Source organism: Perna viridis, chromosome 9 (assembly GCF_037379345.1).
Source record: "Perna viridis isolate PV_CMFRI_1.1 ecotype Kerala chromosome 9, ASM3737934v1, whole genome shotgun sequence".
Lineage (NCBI taxonomy): Eukaryota > Metazoa > Mollusca > Bivalvia > Mytilida > Mytilidae > Perna > Perna viridis.
Window position 1 is genome coordinate 4973727 of NC_142453.1, and position 22148 is coordinate 4995874.

Sequence of the window (22148 nt, forward strand, 5' to 3'; positions counted from 1 at the left end):
ATTTCAATTTCCAAGGGAGATTACTCTAATGATATTCGACAATAAAACTTAAATTTTCAAAAACATCAGATAGATTCATTGAAGCAAGCTTTGATATTAATTTAATAAAAATCCATCAAAAAATGTAAGAATGAGACAACCAACAAAGTTCGACTGACAGACAACCTGACACAGAGACACCTTGCATTTCTAAGTTCCCTCTTAGGGACAAAAAGAGAACAATGATAGACCATAATGAAGGATGCCAAGTGATGACAATAACTCACATGCACCACTGGTCCAGGTGAGCAGAAAAACAAAACATCTTGATAAGACAAAATATTTTTTTATGTATATTTATTGACCCCAAGCTGTTTCTGATGTCATTTTCACAACAATAAAGAAATAAACATGATTAACATTGGTTTTTATTATACATTAATTTCACATACAGAAAAATAAAATATTCATCCAGTATATACTAAAGAGCATATTGTAAAATGTTGTATGGTTAGTTGGAATGGTCTGGATATAAACTGAAAAAAAAATGTTTACACTTCTGATATCAAATGTAATAAGCATTTGTTCTACAGCCAGGTTTGCAAATCAACAAGCTTACAAAAGTACAGTAGTTACAAAATGTTAAGTTTAAAAATATTCAACATTTTTTAAATTTCCAAAATGATCATCCCATACTACATTTTACAATATGCTGTATCAACAAAATACTTAAAAGACTTGGCACAAAATATATATTGAATATAAAACTAAAGATTTGGAGTAAAATAACATAGGAGCACAAATAGGTTCAAAACAAACTAAAACCTACCTAAGATCTGTCATACTCCATTTATACACTACTGGTCCCATAAATAGGAATAGTAAACAGAACCCTGATTGACTAAGTCACATGTCTTTGTAAGAATTTGGCAACATCTAAAAACTGAAATATTCATATCAAAAAACACACCAACCTGATAATATGCTATTCAAGGAAGTCTTCACTGTTTGAAATGATCACTTAATGATTTCTCTACATTACTGGTAATGTTTGGAATTTTTTTGTCAGAATATGAGAAAATTGAGGTTTTAACAGATTTATCTAAAATCTTAAACATTCATTTGAAGTGAATTTAATGAAAGTAAAACACATTTTACCAAAATGATATGGAAAATAATGTCTTTATTCCAGAATTGATTCTGATGGATCAAATAGTGATATTACACTGCTGAAATGATGGGTTATTTCATTCCATGTTTCACCACTGCCTGATTCTTACAGAGACTAACACTTATTAACAATGAGCATACATGGGGAATCATTACCCAATTATCACACTATGATCAGGGATATTTACTCCTTCATAATGTCATTTTTTACTACCTACCAACTTGAACCTTTAATTTCAATGTTTTTGCTTAATTGATGAACAAAATAAAACTGAATATCAGCTCACCTAAGTCCTTGGCAATAGATGACTTTCACATTTGCCATTGGAAAATAAGGTGGAAACTGGTTTACCGTTTTATACTAGACAAAGAAAGGATGTCGGATTTGAAGGCTACATGAACAGTAATAGTTATGTGGAAATACATTTCCGAACATTAAAATATCGGATATACTTTTATAAAAAATATATCATTAAAAAATCCTGAGAGTAATCAAATCAAGTTTCTGTTCCCATGGCTCCCATTGCAATGTCACTATATTACACCTACTGACCCCTGTCGTCTGAATATAGCTGAAATATTGCTGCTCGGACGTTAAACCCCAACAAACAAACAAACCCTGTTGACCTCGATATAATTGAAGAAATTTCCTGGAACAGATGTAAATGTTAAAGTCATCTATTGGCTCGTAGTTTCAGGAAAAAAATCAACAAAATCAGCATTAAAAAAACAGTAACAGTAATACACTAAAACCTGCCTAATCCAAACCCAAGTAATCCAAAAAATCCTTGCCTAAACCAAACCCAAGTGATTCAAAAAACCTGCCTTAACCAAATGCAAGTAATCCAAAAACCTGCTTAAACCAAATGCAAGTAATCCCAAAACCTGCCTAAACCAAACCAAAGTGATTCAAAAAACCTGCCTTAACCAAATGCAAGTAATCCAAAAACCTGCTTAAACCAAATGCAAGTAATCCCAAAATCTGCCTTAACTAAACCCAAGTAATCCAAAAACCTGCTTAAACCAAAAAACCTGCCTAAACCAAACCCAAGTAATCCAAAAACCTGTCTGTCCCTTTATTTCCATGTATTTTGAAACCAGAGATAAAAATTGAAAGTTTGGTAGTCCAGCACAAAATCTAGTAGTCATGGGCTACTGGGCAACTGCTATTTTCATCCCTGAAACATTGGTAACCTAAACACCTGTTTTAAAGTTTTAAAAGGGTTTGGACTAAACAGGTTTACTGGGAAATGAAAAAAAGCTGAATTTTATTTTAATGTGGAATAATTTTGTGTGTGGCTTTAGTCTATCATACCTGTTTTTTTTTTAAACAAACAATATCAGTTATAAGGCCACATCAAGATAATATGTAGATTCTCATCCATCACCAACTAACAAATGGGGCAGGTGGGTAGATTTTATTGCTATTTTTGACTTTCCAGAAACTGCAAAATCTGAATAAATTCATAGCAAAGTAGTCTAGCAGCCATACAATTCTACATGATTAAAACTCTAAATAGGTTTACTGACAATTTGCAGATAACAGACACCATGTTTTGTCATGATTTTCACATTGTTATGACTGGAACTCAATAGTCATTGCATAAAAGTAGTGTTATGACAAATATGGGTATAAAAAACAGTTCTGAACTGCTGAAAAAATTGAAAAAAAAGAAAAATAACCTTGGAAGGGCCTTTTGAGATGGGGAGAGTGGATGAAAATCTACAAATTAACTTGATGTGGCCTAAAATATAACTCGAAAGTTTTTCTTATAATAAGAGAAATGACAGTTAATGTCATGTCATCATTTGGTTTTATATGCAATAAAATAACAATGAATTAAAATAATAAAAAATATAAAACAAAAGTAGAGAAGAAAATAAAATTGTTCTTGAAAGCAATTTGTTCAAATGCAAAAAAAATCAAATAAATACTTAGAGTGCCAAGAAGAAAACCCCTGTTGAAATGTCATTCATTTAACATGAAAACGGAAAACACCATAACGGATATAGTTTTCCAGGGTCCTGGAATATATTGTTCATATAGAAAGAATACTGTGTAAACAGTGACCTCATTCCTGTGTTGAGTATTTTTCACAAAAAAAATTGCAAATATCAAATATTTACATTTCTAGTAATTTTTCAGAATCGACAGACTGTTTTAAGATGTATCACTAAGGTTTTTTAAGTAAAAATGGAAAAAATTAAGTATATTTTGTAAGTAATTGTATTTATCAATTCAATCTCTTAACCATTCAACTTACATGCAATAGGATAGGATTTCCCTTCATTCACCCTTAAATTAAATTTAACCGGGATGCATTCTACTTAAGCATTCTCATTAAAAGTTAAATTAACTAAATTTAATTACAAAATTTAATGAGAACAGCCAATCAACTAAAAGGACACCAGGCTTCAACTTAAATGCTAAACATTTAAACATTAACTCCCCTTGCAGACAAATGGCGATAATTATGCTACATTCAAAACCTAACCTTCAACTAAAGATTCATCATCATAATCTAAGCAAAAAGTCAAACTAGCATTTAGAAAAGTTTAAAAGTAAATTTACAACATACCAGGTACTCAACCTCAGATTATAGGGTAACTGTTAACAATTCTCCACTTACAAAGAGTTCAGCTTGAAGTCTCTATTTTTTACTAAAATCACATAAGAAATTTTATCCAACTACAAATTAAATGAAAAGGTACATTTAGGAATGTTTTAGACCCCCAACCAATATGAATTTTTAAACATGACAATAGAATGTTACCAATCTGCACATTTGTTTCCATATTTGAAATTTTCAGCCAGTATTACTCGAGTAACAACAAACTAAGTATAGTTAAAAACTCAATTTTCTTAAAAATAGCTTAATTTTGATACGTAACTGATTATTTTGTCAAATTATCAATGCCCATACCAACATAGACCTATAAAATCTTCATGAATAATGATAAAATTAATAAAAAAATATGCTTAAGAAAATCCAAGATATTATATGATTCTAAATTGACACAGACACTTGTATTTCATGTTAAGTAGCTAATTTACTATCTGGTTTTGTAAAATTTCAAAAAGCTGGTTATTTTGACAAATGATTTTCACCTAAATGTACAATACAGATAGAATGTATATATTGGTTTTAACACTATATTTAGGCAGGTAAAATTTTGCATGGACTCAAGCATCAGTTTTTTTACAAAAATGAGGGGCCAATTTCACCCATAAATGTACCTCAACCTTTGTTGTAAAACATAACTAGATTTAATTTTTCAACAAAATGCATCTGTAATTTGGTTTTCATCTCTCTAAAATACATTTTTGATAAAACACTATTCATGCACCACAATTTTTTTACTTAAAACCAGAAGATTTTCACTGGTACTTGGGGGTTTTAAAGCAAGGTACCAGTGTGCAAATTTTGTGATAATGCCCATGGATTTATGCCAAATTCATTTCAATTACAGTATGTTTTGAAATTCACAACAATAAAATTGCTCTGTAAAACGACATGAGTCTCAATATTTCAGATTAAACATCAGAACCCAATACACACTAAAATTAACACAATAAAGTAAAATATTTGTTCTCACATAAATAAGCTACTGATCGATTTTACTTCACTGCAAAAATATAAATCTGATTTAACTACACTACTACAGTACAACATTATTCAAAAGTTTTGATACATCATGGTCTTTTAGATTGAACACACATATTTCAATTTAATTCCCCCAAACACAGGGATTTTTAATTTTTATCACAAATATGTCATGGTTTCTAGAAAATAGCAAGGCAAGGTTCAAGGACAAATAAAAATGTAACTCTTGACCTTTGAACTTAAAAAAAATAACTATTTGGTACTGCTATAAAGTATAATAATGTCATACATGTACATTGTATTTCAATATCTATATGATCAATGACCTTTAAACTCTACACAATTGTTTGTAACATGCTAAAACAACTATGTCAAGAACATTTTTAAAAGATGACCTATGACTTTTGGTCTGTAAATCAGTATATTAGTAATGCAGATAAGTTAGTAGAGTGAATATTATTGACATGAATTGTGCTATTTTATAGAGTACAAAAAGCAAGAATTAAGGCAACCCCTTATCTACTGCAGGAGGTTAAAATAGCAACGTCTACTGAAAAGCATTTATCATGGTGAACTGTGTGTGACCTCTGACCTATGAATTACATTTATTAGTAACAATGTTTTTCTATCAATGTTTTAAATATTAAACAACAAAATGATAAATTGTAATAACAACATCCATAAAAATGTTAAAACAAAACAAAAACAAAAAGATTTTAGTTACTTTATGTTCTTTGTTCTGTATGTTTGTTTTCCATGTCTGGAATTTGTCCCTGGATAACATTCTTTTGATTACCGCTATAACCTTGGTTCCGTTGATTACTCTTTATTTAATCTGTGGCAACATCTCTTCAGCTCCTGCGTAGGGAGTTTTCATATCAAAATCCATAACTTATACCAGAGTTTGCCGAAAAAGCTTTAACCATGGTGTCAGAGAACAAGTACTACTGTTACAAGTTAGATAAATTAATTCACTGGGGAAAACTGATAAATTTCTTATGCTGCTCCAGTTCATTAAGGTAAGAAAATTTTGTAAAGTTCATAGTTTACTAATGACAATGAAAAGCTAAGTCCTACAAAGTCTCATGTAATGATATTGCCTTGGACAAAGTACGAAGTGTTACAATCTAAAAACGTGAAGCTTAAACAAATGTAAATAATGTGAAATCTTTGAAGTATTTTAAGTTACACTGTACTAATATCAAGTACAAATCAATGTTAGAACCAGGCAGTTTGTGGTACAGCTAAAACAAAATTAACAGGATTTTCTAATGCTGAGATGCACATGACACACCTAGAAAACATTTTTTGCATAAATAACAGTAACAATATATTTTCATAGGTATTTTTTATATAATTTTGATAGGAAGTTCAAATCTTAATGTCAATTTCCAGTTAACTACGTCAGGAAGTTCAACAGGTGAGTGTCATTTAATTAAAGGAAGACCAACTGTCTTCTCTGAAGTTAATTACATTATTTGCTGTAAATGATAAACATTTTCTTCTCCATTCTGGATCTGCACTTAGGAGTGTAAAGAGATTTCTGAGGTGAATTGAATGTATTTCAGCATTAAAATTTTCAACAGAATTGAATTGATGTATGACTATTACTACAGAAACTGCCTAATTCTTACTGGGAGTTATATTTAAGTGATGAAGTCTCTGATTGTAGAAGTTGTAATGTTAAGTATTAAAGGTAGATTATGGAAGTCAAACATAAGAAAAGGTTGTTTAGATATTGCAGTATCTCTTGTAGATTTGGAAAAGACAATGTATGAAACAGAATGAGAATGAGAAAAATACCCGACGTTCATGAACAAAATGAGTGGATGACAAAAGATCTTATCTCCAGTTTAGATACTCAGTTTCTTCTAAAATAATGAGTAATGATTGTTTTTTTGAAAAATGTTCTTTGTGCTAATGTGACTGCTGATTTACCTTTTATGACAATAGCACGCAAATGCTTTTTCATCACCACTGGTATAGTCACACGGCAATGGAAGAGGGAGGTTTAGCAACTGTAAAACCTAGATTTAACCCACTATTTTGTGCCTGTAACAAGTCTGGACCATTGTGGTACCAGCTACTTGGTGGTGTAATATCTATTTTGCCAGATTTATTTTGGACTTGACTGAATGGGATTAGTGTTCGGTAATTTTGTTGTTACCCTTAAATTCCATCTATGTTTGGACATGAAATTCAAATAATCCAAGCTATCACAAAAAATTACAGTTGCATATCCAGGGAAGGTCCAGGAGTAACACCTCTCCCTTTGATGGATTTTTTTTATTTTTGTGCAAAATTTAGATAAGGGAGGCATAAGATAGCATGGAACCCCCTCATACTTAAATAATTTTCCAGAACTGTCCTTGAAATAGATATGACCAAGCTTCCACAAGAACCTGGAAATGGCCCCATTGCAGGCATTCATGTATGGTTGGTTATTGTCCTCATGCAAATCAACATATATGATACACAACCTTTGTTTAAAGTTTTATAAAAATCAATCCAAGTTTCAGTTTCAGAAAAATTGCACAAAGTACATGGAAGATGGAAGGAAAGAGAGAAAGATAAAGTGGTATCCTAGTTTCTATATACCCTAAAAAATTGTTTGCAGGATGTATAAAGTTCTAAATTCTAATAATCTACTTGTATTATGAATTATCTGAGTTATCTACCTTTGGCAAGTATCATTTTTCTCTTTTTAAAAGAGGAATTAACATATATTTTTTAAACATTCATTCATAGTATACAAACATTAATTCATGAACAAAGTTAATCAACAATATAAATAAAGTCACTCTCAACCAAACATTTACAATATTTTGATCTTAAAATCTTTACTTCTACATTGTCAATATATAATCAACATTGTCATGTACAATAAAATTTTAACTTAACCTGTGCATATTTTGTTCAATGCCCAAACTGTTATTACGGCACATAGGATGATGTTGTTCGGGAAATGATGTTGATGAAATTAACCCCCTTAGGTAGGTAAAATGAGAAGGTGAAATACCTTCCTGTCTGACATAGCTTCAAATCCTCATGGAATTTCACAGGTGAGTTGTCTGATAAATCTCAATTGTTCAATTGTTCAAAGAAAATACTCAATAAAAAAAGGACCCTCAATCCCCTAAACATCATCATTGTATGTGCTGTAAAATGCTATAATCATAATGAATTATTGAGAGTGTAAGCATGTAATTGGAGAATATTTTTTAGGTAATTAAGTACCAGGCCTGAAGGGAGAACCATTGAACTTTAAGTGGGGATTGGCCAGGCAATTTTTGCTATACTTCAATGTATTTTTTATGCACACATTGAAACACATATTTCCATACTGGTCCTAAGAATGTTTGGGTAAGATTTTGAACACATGAAAACATATGCTGAAATATTTACTGTGTACTGGAAGGTACAAACTCAAGTAATATAGATCTGGTTACATGTCATAGCCACTTGTGTCAATAAACACATACCATATATGTCTTTGTAGAAGTTCTGGTCAAAAGTAGTTCTTACCAGCAAGTAATTCTCGCTACACAATTTTTTGTTCTCATGTGTCAAACAAGTTCATGTAAAAAAATTTGAAGAAAATTGTCAGATTACAGATATTTTGCTCTAAAAATTGAGCTATAATACAACATTGTTCATTGAGAAATAATATTTTGGGGAGTGAATTGGCAAGAATTGCTTCTGTCATGACAATGGCAGGATCTACTCATTGACCAGTATATCACATGATAGATATTTTGTTCCTAAAACAAGTGCCTATGACACAAGTATACAATATAGTAGATATTTCTGATAATTCCCCCTCTTCATTTTGTTTCCATAACATTTAAATTATCCATGAGAGTGTATGTATGAAAACCATTTTTTCTTTTCAGTCAGTACAAATTCATGACTTATCTTGAAAAAAAGTAAATATAACATATGCCTTGAAAATATATTCCACATCTGAAATTAAAAATTTCTGTCTTCTATATCAATTCTAATGAACGTGGAATTCTAGATCATTGTTATATTCCCTAAAGCTTTTGTAAACATTAATCAACTTTGTGGTTTAACAAAGTCTTTTGTCTTTAGCGAAATTTTTTCAGCGTGAAATTTTTCAGATTTTAAGATTTCCTCCTCCTTTTTCCGCCAGTATTCTTCATTCTGTCGCATATGAAGTGTATTATCAGCAACATGAGGATCTGGTTTACCATAGTTTGGTGGATTTGCTTCTGGGTCGTAGCCAAGAATTCTCAACATTGGTGCTATGCTGGCCATATCCTTCACTACATCTGCTGGTATGTGGCCAACCCATTTTGACATGGCTTCTGTATTAACTGGTCTTATAACTTGATCTGTAGATTTTTCATTCCTGGAAAAAAATGTAGAGCATACAGAAATTTATTGTCTGTCATCATTTAAGAGTAAGTTTTTGTAAAGAATAAGGTAAAATAGAAAAAATGAGCATGCATGTCAAAAACCAGCTGATCTGACAATGTAATTTCTCTCAATTTGAAAAGACCCTAATTTGATCTCAGCATCAATGGATTTGCTCAGAAATTTTTCAATGGAATTATATAAAACAGAAAAATGAGATTTTTGACAGAGGCAACTCTCCTGAAATATTCATTTTCAGTGCATTTCAATAAAATTATAACTCATATTTTTTTTTCATTATTTCCGTCTCTCCTTGGTTGAGTGTAAGGCTAATCACCTCACCTCGGAAAAAAGAAGATGATTACGGAAACCAAAATTATAACTCAATTTACTAAAATTTTATGAAAAATTGTCTCCCATTTCCTTGATTCTGAAGGTGCTAATAGACAAATTAAACTTTAAAAATGATAGTTTGCCTGATTCTTACACAAACAGAAATGATAGTTTGCCTGATTCTTACACAAACAGAAATGATAGTTTGTCTGATTCTTACACAAACAAAAATGATAGTTTGCCTGATTCTTACAGAAACAGATACTTAATAGACAGAGCACCAGTGTTCTCGACATAAGATTGAAATAGCACAGCTCTATAGGCTTTTCTACAGAATTCTGGTAGTGTCCATAGTGCATTCTAAATTAAATTAATTTCTGATAGCAAAGTGTTAAAAATGCACAGCCCTATAATGGTAAGAGAGACATGATCACTGCAGCAATGATATAGCAAACAGAAGTAAAAACCCAGAAAAAAAAACTGTTGTGTAATATTTTAAACTAACCTAATTAACCCAAAAATCGGAAAACAGACCAGGACACTTTATATAAGGTTCCTGCGTGGTAAGGGTTAATAGAATTTCAAAGATTTCAGAATAAGTTGGTTTACAGTAGACTTTAAAAGGTTGAGACCACTAGAATAATGACATAAACGAGAATGTCACACCTCTGAGACCAAATGTTATCAAAAAACCAATCACTTCAATTACTATAGTGCACTACTACAACTGTATAGAGAGTTGCTCACATGTAAATTATTATAAAACTCTTTTAAGTTTTCTGGTTATGTTTTAGTTCCAATTCAACTTCATTTGGAAAAAAAATTGAGTTTATTTGATATACTATCGATTCCATACAGAAAAAATATAGAAAATTGATCTAGCCATTAGGATTTTACTGTCAAGTAATTACCTGATAAAGTATTTTCCATGGAAGCACATACTTCCAAGACAAGGTATTAACTAAATAATGTACTGATGGTCCATAGGCTGATAGAAATACTACTTTATGTAATACCTTTATATGAAATATGTTATTTTATATAGATTATATTAATCATATTTAAATATGTGACAACAACTTGTAATGTTGTAAACAGGTATCTCATTGACCTTACAGGTCATCCTCTATGCATGTTCAGATCATCAGGTTTTTTTAAAGACCTTTAATACCCATACAGGTCTCTCAAGGTCGATGGAAGTGGGTTAGTAGAACCCAACTGGTGTTCGTAGCAGAGCCCAGCCTTTGGGATACCTGACTAAAGAACTCGGTCAGAGTATGTCCTACTAGCAGCTGGGCTGCTGTGTAGATGCTCTGGCCTACTCCCAGATCCCATGTTCCCCACTGTTACTATCTTTTAAGTACATCTGTGGAAGAGTGTGTGCAAGTTCAGGTATTCAATGTACCTTATATATTAGAACTCTCAATCTGTTAAAGACATCAGAGAGAGTTTGATATCAAACTGCACCATAAAGACGATTAAAAATTAGCAATCTCCTCCATAAATTATCTTAGTTCAACAAATCTCTAGTTTGCACTGACACAGTACAGGTTTCTTACACATATTCTACGATGCTTTAAACGAGGTTTCATAAAAATCCACCAAACAGTTTCAGAGATTTGTCTTTTCAATACATGTGAACCGACAACAGAGGGACAGACCTTCTCATTATAAATGACCCACACTACCTAAAGTTATTTGTTTGAAACTGAAGTAAAAAATGGGTACTAAACATTTCATAGGGTACCAAATTTTGCTGTTTTTTTATGGTAAAAAATTCAACAAATTACCAGTAATGAAAGTAGCTGAATCAGGAACCCCATGAAAGTATCTTTCATACAGCCTGCAAAATAGCTTATTTTATGTCATTTGTTAATAAAATGTTTTACTTTTGTCTGTGTAAAAATAAATTAAGGTACGAGACCAAAAAAATCATACAACCCAATCTTCATGTGTACAGAACACAAAATTGACATCTGTCATGAAAATGTAAAGATAGTGCCCAAATAGGAAAGACCTTCTTTGACTTCAATTTTGTTCTTACCCTTCATTTGACATTGCCCCAAAGTTTGTTTAAAGATATAGTCACCAAAATATATCTTGGCCTATCATTGGCCATCAATATCCTTAATGATATTGTGGACTTTTACAACATGAGACTGTGAAGGATTTCACCATTCTTTATAAAATTCATCTCCCTTTATTAGCATTTTTGTTCAAAATAGTCCCCGATGGATGTTCTTAAAGATATGGTGACATGATTTGGTCTACTACCAAAGAGGTGGGGGGGGAGGGGGGGTAGTTTTTATAACTATATTTACATTGTGTATTACATTCCCTTGAATAAATAGATAGTCTAGGTAGGAGGTTTACATGCATGTTCATGACAGAAGCCACAAATTGACTAGTAGGATATATACTGACAAGCCATGAATTTGTATATTAACAATGACTTCAAATAAGTTCTGATGACAGACAATGTACTGTACATGACAAGCACATAAAATTAAATTTGATGTACAACACCCTAGCTGTCATATCTGTCCTTACGACAAATGCTCACTTGTTCTCACCTACTCATGAAGAAAATGATCTCTCAAAAGGGCAAATGAGCCAATTAACTTCCAGCATAAATAAGAAAGTCAAAATATTTTCATTTCATCATCATAAAAAAATTTAGGGTCATTTAATAGGTAGCATGTGTATAATAAATTGCAATGCTCAATGGATTACAACCCATGATGAGAATAGTATAATCAGTATGGAATATATAGGCCTTTCAAATTTAATAAAGAACACAAGTAAATCTAATTGCTTGAATCAGTAACTAACATAGTTTTGAAACAAAATATGTTCCACATGGTGCAGCTTGATATGACCACAGAGTTCAAATCAAGAACTTTTTGAGCAATTATAGACAAACATTCAAGCTTTATACAGCTATACATTTTGATTGTAACTAAAAGTTTTACAGTATCTGATGAATAGAAGAAAGTGATCAAAGAACTTTGAAATTTGGAGTTAGATCGAAGAAGTAAGCAATTTATACAGTTTCGTAAAAATGCTTATTTTTCACTCATTTTTTAACCCTAATTCCTAAAACTCCTTCACTCATTCAAGTTCTAACCCTTAGTACAATTTCACAGAGATCCAAACACATCTTCTCAATGTCATCTGGACTAAATTTTAGATAGTAGAGTTTTAATAATAATAGACAAGTAAATCGGTTTTATATAATAGTAAATTATTTGATGAATAATGTTTGTTTAATTGTTTCTATTCAAGCACATGTGTTTATGACACAAAAAAACACCATTAAATTCAAACTTCAATGAATTCATATTGTATTGTTGTCCTTAGATAAGACTAGTTTATGAAGAGTGAGTACTAGTAACTACTTGTATATTTTACTGTTCCCAATGGTTAACATAGGACTGGTTCCCATATTTCATTGGAAAAATTGGTTAGATTGAGAGCCAAACAAGAGATCTCTCCATCCCAACAGTCATGCCATAGTCCAGCCATTCACCTTATTTAAACATTTCTGCATCCACCCATAGTACCAATTTAAATGGAGAAAAATACCCCATTATAACTTAAGTTTACTTGTCATGCTTCTGAACTATAGGGATTTTTACTACTAAAATTCAAAGTGATCTAAGCTGCCCAAATACCAGAAGCTAGACTAATCATGAAAAAATCGTTTATGGCAAATCAATCAAGAGTGGTACCACTTAAAATAACATTCAAGTAAAGCTTTAATTTACATGGCTAACAAGGTAAAATTCTGCCCTAAATACTAGAAAACTTCTTTATTTGGAACACCTGTGTTTTGTAATTTTGCTGAGGTCAAACCTAGGTAATGATCTTATAATAATAATTTTTTGGGACCATAACCCCCAAAATCAATATGAACACTCCTTTTTTAGGGCCTAATCAAGGAGAAATGAGCATAAACTTCTCCCATGTTTGTGCTCACTTCTCCCATTCGTCCTTGACAGAGAGAAGTTTTTGTAATAGAATGCATAGAAAAAAATGTCAATATTGCTATTTTTCAAACAAAATTTACTAAAACTTCTCCTTGTCATCGACATCTACATTAAGCCCTACTTTAATGGTTTGAAACCTTCTTGCATTTTTCCTGAAGATCCATCAAGTAATATTCAAGTTATTGCACAAAAACAAAGTGTCTAAGATCGGCAAAGAAAGTGTTACACCATTAAAAAATACTACAACAAATCTTGTCAGTCACGTTGTGTAATTCTACCTGGTTGGCTATGAAAAACTACATAGCTTACCAAATAATGTATTGAAAGCAGTACCACTCTGTTTTAATTTGCTATAACAACCTTATACATAAAGTATGGTACTGGAAAACTGACCTGTTCATCTCTGAAACCAATACATGTTTATTTAAACAAATGTAAGTTAGATATTTACTGTTCAGTACTGGTCAAAGGGTAGTTCATACCATTAAAAAGACAGTAAGTAGCAGTTCTTATATTTATTGTTTAATATGATATTATAATGGTAAAGGTGTGAAATAAGTTTTATATTCATATAGGGATTTGCAACTCTCACTGATTTCAATGAAATGAAAAAAAAACCCTAAAAAAACCCAGTTCATTATTTGGATCTACAGGTAGAAAGTCTCACTGACAGTTTTTTTTAATTCTAATTTTGATCTAAAAATGACTAAGTTTCTAAGGTACACAACCCTGCGATGAGTAAAAAGAATTGATTTGGGGGGCTGGTGTCAAGTTTCTGGGGCAAACTACTTGGTAAAGAGTAAAAGAATTTATTTTCTAAACTTAGCTCAAATTAAAGTGATAGTATTTCAGGTTTTGTGATTGTGAAGTCCAGCCCATAAAAACAACATGTAAATATTTCATAAAGTACTGTGAAATTATTTTTTTAAGTACTGGTTTCAATTTCATGATTCAATATACACTGTGGTAAACAAGTTTGGTTTTGTATGTGAGATAAAGGAGGTATACCTAGGGTAAGGGACACAACTCTTACAAATCATTGGAACGTTTGTATTCAGCATTTTACATCAATCTTTCTATGCAGGATACTCTAAGGAACATTCATACCAAGTTTGGTCCCAATTGGTCAATCTCATGTAAGCATCAAAGTAACTTGGACTGATTTCATTCTGTTTCAAATGAAAGCTTGATTGGCTTTGGTGATATTGAATATGATACAAACATATCTCACTGATTTCAAGAGTTATGTCCCTTACCCTAGGTCTACTTCCTTAAGTTTCACTTTGGATACTAGTAATCTCTACTTACTTAGATAAAGATATTTCCTTGCCGATAAAATCCTCATGATGAAGAACTGTGTCATTCCACGGCAAGTCTAAAAACTCTGTAATTCTTTTCATCCATAACTCTGGGTGAAGCGTCAACTGTTCATAATATACAGGTAGACAACTTTTGGCCCCTATATGTAAACACTGAGCATACATTGTCTCCATCACCTTATTCCATTTCTTCAAACAGTTTCTATAACTAGTTAGATCAAACCCTGTGATTGTCACTTTACGTGTAATGATTGAATGAACGGCTGCCCGACCATCGCGGATCATGAATAAAAATTTGGCTTGTGGGAAAAGTTTTTTTAAATATGTACTTGATTTGAGTGTGAAGGGGTCCTTATTGCACAATCTTGGAGCTGCCTCTCCATGCTTGGCTATAACCTCCAGAATAAACGCAGTCACAGCTGAGTCTATAACATAATCATTTATACCTGCTGCCTCCAGACGTGTTTTCTCTGTTTTTGATTTGTACCACTGCATTTTCATACCAAGAATTCTTGGTACAATTCTAGTCTCCTCTCCACATCGAACATCAGGATGAGCATCCAGCATCACTCTCATGAGTGTGGTTCCACTTCGTGGCATTCCCCCAATAAAAATCAGTGGACTATCTGGACTGTATTTTATTGCTTTCCCCTCTTGTGTGTACACAAATTTGTCTCTCTCTGATGGTATCATAATCATCGACGGGCGCCGGTCACACAACATATAGTTGTACCCAATAAACATCAGGCATGTGAATGCGAAGATGATATAGAGTGTCTTCTTAAGCTTCATTCCTATTTCATTAGCATCTTCCTCTTGTTTCATTCCATTGGAATTATTTCCTAAAAACAAGTATGCATTTAATTGAAAAAAATAGAATTAAAAAAATCCAAAAAAAGATCTTAAGTACCAGTCTTTGTAAGAATTATGCAAATTCTGTAAAAATGTGATACACCCAAATAAGGCTACACATTTTTATTTCGTTATTGAGTTGTTTTATAGATCTACATGATGAAATGTATAATTGTTCATTCCAATCTGTCTGCTCTTAGAAGATAACATTAAAAATCCAAGAGTCAATATTGTAATTTAGTGCCATTTACAGAGTTATCTCCCTTAATTTTGAATTCAACAGTGCATTCTGTACAATTTGTATCTGCTAAGAACAAGGGTTATATGAAAAACCACATGTTAATTCCTGTTTACTTTAACCAAAATATCAAAAATAAAAATAAGTAGGCTTTGCAACCATGAATCACATTTTGTATGATTCTTACAAATACTGCTATTTAAATATTCAATGCACAATGTTGTTATAAGAATTGGTCTTCACTTCAAACTTTATGAACACCAAAAATGCATTTAATTCACATCACATCATTTAAAATTCATCATCAAGTTTCCTTTTTTTCTTTGCTAAACAAATCCATTACCTTACATGTGACAATAACACTTGATCAATGCTACAGTAAGAGATGTTTTAACTAAACCAACTAGGAATTATTCGTAGTAGAAAATCATCAAAAGGTCTAACAGGTCTGAAAAACTTCATTTACATTATTTTCTATGAACCAGTTCATCTCAAAATCATTTGTTTTGCACGAGAATAAAGACTGAAACATGACAGAACTAGTCACCTGATTTATCAAATAATTGATTAAGACATGTACATACAATACTTAGAAAGTATGATAAAGACGTGTCATATGGTAAAGACAGTATCTGTGTTACTCAGGATATGGTTAAGACAGGTGCCTGTGTTACTCAGGATATGATTAAGACAGGTACCTATGTTACTCAGGATATGGTTAAGACAGGTACCTGTGTTACTCAGGATATGGTAAAGACAGGTACTGTGTTACTCGGGATATGATAAACAGGTACATGTGTTACTCAAGATACGGTAAAGACAGGTTCCTGTATTACTCAGGATACTGTAGACAGGTACCTGTGTTACTCAGGATATGGTCAAGACAGGTACTGTGTTACTCAGGATATGGTAAAGACAGATACCTGTGTTACTTCGGATATGGTAAAGACAGGTACTGTGTTACTCAGGATATGGTAAACAGGTACCTGTGTTACTCAGGATATGGTAAAGACAGGTTCCTGTATTACTCAGGATACTGTAGACAGGTACCTGTGTTACTCAGGATACTGTAAAGACAGGTACTGTGTTACTCAGGATATGGTTAAGACATGCACCTGCGTTAATTAGGATATGGTTAGGTCAGGTACCTGTGTTACTCAGGATATGGTTAAGACCGGCACCTGTGTTAATTAGGATATGGTTAAGGCAGGCACCTGTGTTACCCAGGATATGGTTCAGACAAGTATATGTATTACTCATGATATGATCAAGACAGGTAACTGTGTTACTCAGGATATGGTAAAGACAGGCACCTGTTTAGCTCAGGGGATGGCTAAGACAAGTATCTGTGTTACTAAGGATATGGTTAAGACAGGTGCCTGTGTTACTCATGATATGATTAAGACATGTGCCTGTGTTACTCAGGTAAGGATTAAAACAGGTACCTTTGTTACTCAGGTAAGGATTAAAACAGGTACCTGTGTTACTCAGATAAGGATTAAAACAGGAACCTGTGTTACTCAGGTAAGGATTAAAACAGGAATCTGTGTTACTCAGGTAAGGGTTAATACAGGTACCTGTGTTACTTAAGATATGATTAAGATGTGCCTGTTTTCATGAGCTATGGTTAAAACAGATACCTGTTTTACTCAGGTAAGGGTTAAAACAGGTTCCTGTTTTTTAGGGTTTAACTCAGACATATACCTGCTATATTTTTTTTATATTTTGTTAAGACAATGTACCTGTGTTATTCAGGACTTTTTGAATTATAGTTGAGACAGGTTTTTATATTGTCCAAGAGATTGTTAAGGTATTTACCAGTTTACTCAGTGTTATATTGACTGCCTACTGAAAGTTCTATTTCTACAGGTTTTACTATATATAGTGTATTGTAATATTATTTATATTCAAATTACATGCATTTTGATACAGACATAAATTATTCACTATATTAGATTTGTCCTTATTTCCTTGTGAACAGAAGCTGAATTATTGATTTCAATAAAATGAATTTCATGTCCACTTCCATTCCTACAAAGTTTTACATTTCATATTGAGTTTAACAGGTATAAGATTTGGGAAAGTGCAACAAGTCAAGAGAATTTAAAATTATTCCTGGTAACTTTTGAACAAGAAACTAATAACATCACATTGGATATGCCTTTTACATTTGAAGAAGTGTTTTAACATATTTTAACTGGTCTTCATTCTTAATCAAAATAAGCCCCCCCGATGCAAATATAGAGATTTTAAAAGATTGTAGATCAAATCTTGACGACAAATGCACAAATTTTCATTTTTAAGGGGGTTTTAACCACTGCTCCACCTGCTGGATACCCCAATGCCTATGATTTATATTTGTTTTGCCAGAAAAGGTAAAAATATGTAGGCTTAATATGAATTGATTGGCTGGTTTTGCATTTATGCATTCTAAATCCTTTTGGTTGTCTTTTCAATACCGTAAACCAGTTTTCAGTAAATTTAAGATAAATAGTGAAATGTTATTCGTTTAAACTTCTTCAATTTACAAAATCTGATTAAAAAAAAAAGAAATTGCAGATTTCTTTCACAATGTCTCAAGTAACATAACTGTGAAAAGTAGAATGCAGTGTCAGATCCAGAAAAAAAGGGGGTTCAAGGTCAAGGTTATTATTGGTCAATTTGAACACTTAAGGATGCATGAAAAATATGAAAAAAGTTCAACAACAGAGGGAGGGTTCAAATTCCTGGATCAACAAATTTTTACCAAGCCATTGAATCTAATACCCTTTAATGGAAAGCATTGGGAGTTCTAATGGTATTTGAATTTCAACACCATATTTAAACATAAGCATAGATATTTTACAAATACTTTGATATTTTTTGCTGGTTTATTATCAAATCATTATCCTTAGAAGCACAATTTAGCAGCGTATATCAGGTAAATGTAATAAATATTACTGTTTAATGTGGAATTAATCTACTGAACCAAATCCAATAACTAAATAAAGGTATTACAAAACTACTGAACTCATAATCAGATACTGGGAAGGTAAATAAAATTAAACGACCTGGCAAAATCAAGGATAAACTGGAAAAATGGAATAAGCAAATATGTTCCTGACTTAGTGCAGACATTTCAAAATAAAATGGTAGGTTTAACCATGTTTTAGAACAGCCAAACCTCCCAATTTCATACATAATGAACTCCTTATATCAAATTTTAAATTTGTCTTTTCTTAATATTGTTAATTATGAACATTCTTAAACGACAAAAAATTACTGAAGCATCAAAATTAACAGCCAGCAGAATATTTGACATACAATGAAACAGCTTGTTTTCTTATACTTTTTAGTGTGTTTTAGAATACCATGATACATGGTGACTTACAGTTGTTAGATTAAGATTAAACTGTGTTAAGAACCGTGTATGTTACAGTAATCTGTAAAGATTTAACTTCATCCATTCGACCTTTTTTTTTTGTCATTAGATAAACTAACCAAAATAAAATCATTTACCAATAGTGCTTATTTATAGAGGCAAAATTGATAACTTCCATGATAATAATCTGGCAATATGTTTTTCCTCAAAAAGGTCTCCTCAAATGAAACTTTTATATAAAGTTAATGATAAAATCTGGTATCTTTTTCCCTAATTCAAGGCATATTTTGAACCTTATTTCCTAGTTCATCAGAACAGGGGTAATAGAAAAATCCATATGTTTCTTGTAAGCTTCATCTTTTTGTCACAAGAATTTAAGAAGTTATCCAACCAGATAATTTTGTCCCTTAAACAAATGTCCATGTAGAAACCAGGCATATCCTTTGACAGTAAATTTTATTCCATCAATACTTTTGTTCCAATTTATTATATTAATGTAAAATTCATTATGATGTCAGAAAGAACAAGGAATTTTTTGGTACCAAAAGTAGATGAATCAGTAGATATGTTCTAAGTTGCCTAAAAAATCAGCTAAATAAAGCACAGATCAAAGAGTTATTTTCCGTTATTTTAAAATTTCTAATTCTATCCTCCCCCTTTTTTTCATTTTTACCAACTCAGTTCCTTATAAATCATCATTATTTCTTAGAAAACATCAGTTTTTGATCCCTAATGGATGAATTTTTTTAGAACAAAATTTGGCATGTGCCACCCACTGTTGGAGTCTTCCATGGACACCTTTGAAAGTCAATTTGTCAGATATTAAAACAGTGATTGATCCATTTGTATATTTGTAAATTTATACAAGATATTTGACGTGGGAGTGCTTCTTTCCAGCATGTGTCCCATATTGATTGTTTGAAAAATTGATGTCTAGATAGCATCAATTTGACTTTTAAATTTGATTAAGTTTATTCTCTGTCTCACTTGATTAAAAGCTAATTCAAATCTAAATAGAAATTAAAAAAAAATACCTCATTCAGAGATTATCTCCCCTTTTCTTTAAAATCAGGATTCTCTGTCACCTGAAATGTAAATGTAAATATATAACAATGATTAAATCTAAAAGACTTGGCTAAGTATATTCAATGATAACATGCTTGTTTTATGAGCAAAAAATCAAAAGTTTGATTCTATAAAGTCCTAACAAAGGCAATAAAAAGTGTGGCATTTTCACACTTCAGATATCTTCATGTTATGTATTCTGTACATGTAGTATCATTAAAGTCTATTATGTCATTTTGAAAGATTTGCAATAACAAGAAATCATGAACTCCTTGTTCTTCTTTTAAGGTCCAAATATCTCCCCTATGGAGCCTCCAAACGAATCTATACTCTGCATGGCAATCAACATGTTACATACTTCTTTTGTTTGAAATTTTACTACAATCTACCATACTATTTTTGAGGAGTTGTGTAAACAAGAACAGCCATGAAACTAGACAAAAAAAAAACTGAACAATGACCCCACCACCCATATTGAGAACATACACCTTTGACCTCCATATTGGCTTGGATCAACATATAAAATAGGAGGTGCACAATAGGAACATGTATTAAATTCTGTGAAAGTTTACTTTAATTCTATTCCATTCTGTAGGTGGAGTAGTGGATAAGAGATGTGCCCCTTGTCCCCATATTCAAAAAAATGGCTAAGTCCGTGATATATTACGTGAAACCCCCAATATTTTAAACTGTTTCATTTTCCTGAAAAGTACAACAGGGTTATTATTGAAATATGGTACTTGTTAATAAAACTCTGATGACTTGAATTCTAAGCACTACTGAAGCTAATCTTTTCTAAAAAAAAATAATCACATTTTGTCCAAAAATGACACAAAAAGTGATAAAAATGCACACAGGAATTTACTGTCAATTTTTGGCAGAAAAAAGCTGAGTGTTAGGAACAAATACATATGAAGCAATACAAATGAGATCCAGTGTGCAACAAGCAACTCATAACCATATATCAAATCAAAATGGTGGAGCAATATCATCAACTACAAATGTCGACTAACAATCCTACAAAATTTGAACAAAATCTGTCTAGGGTTTTGGAGGAGTTGCATCCATAAGTGTGACCAGACAGATGGACGGAAAGACACTGGTACTTCTACGTCCTTTTCAACAAAGCCACAGGGGACAAAAAGCTGAGAGTGTAACTAAAATGAGGAAATCTGGAGTATACGTTTTATCCAAGAATAACTTAAATACTGGTATAGAACAAGGTGACAAGTCAAAAAAATTAATCAACTACCTAAACACTTCCATAAAGTCACTATGACTCACATTTATATGATAAAATTACCTATAAGCATGATAAAATTTGTAGAAACTTGTATCTGACGGTAAGAAAGAAGCAAAATTCATTTAAATCTCAACAGATTAGTTGAGCTTGGTTCACACTACTGATAAATATTTTTTTAAAGACAAGTTTCTACTTTTCTACAATCTGATATCAAAGATGAGAGATTCTAAACATTCAATAGCAAATTTGAAATACAAGACACAGATTGACAGAACCAATCATTATACTAGTACTGTACATGTTTTAATATTAAATTCAAAACAAAGTTGCAAGAGAGAATTAAAAACAGCTGCAATTTAATTATCATATGGGGACAGATGGACAGACAGCAGTGGACCATAACACATCTGAGGAGCATCATATAAAACATAAGCCTTTCAGGTTATATACCATTTATTAGACAAACACACTATGAAATAAGATACAAAGATTCATTGTCACATTAATGAATTACATTTTGTACTAATGTTACTATGTACATGTATTTTTTTGCACTGCAGTTGACTAATTTTCTTGATCTTCCAAAAGAACAAAAAGGACAAAACATTATTCCTAAA

The 22148-nt window shown here is 31.8% G+C and overlaps 1 protein-coding gene across 3 annotated transcripts in view; it reads right to left on the reverse strand.

Annotated features, from left to right (window-relative positions):
* Positions 1 to 386: 386 nt before the first annotated feature.
* LOC148606412 (protein-tyrosine sulfotransferase 1-like) overlaps positions 387 to 22148 on the reverse strand; it is a 35588-nt gene continuing 13826 nt past the window's right edge. For all 3 annotated transcript variants that reach the window (XM_088546240.1, XM_088546241.1, XM_088546242.1), the window contains exons 2-4: positions 20258 to 20308; positions 14762 to 15614; positions 387 to 9126 (exon numbers count right to left, since the gene is read on the reverse strand). In XM_088546240.1, the coding sequence (XP_088402366.1) occupies positions 8811 to 9126; positions 14762 to 15597 (1152 nt within the window). In that variant the 5' untranslated portion in view covers positions 15598 to 15614; positions 20258 to 20308 and the 3' untranslated portion in view covers positions 387 to 8810. The remainder of the gene's footprint in view (positions 9127 to 14761; positions 15615 to 20257; positions 20309 to 22148) is intronic.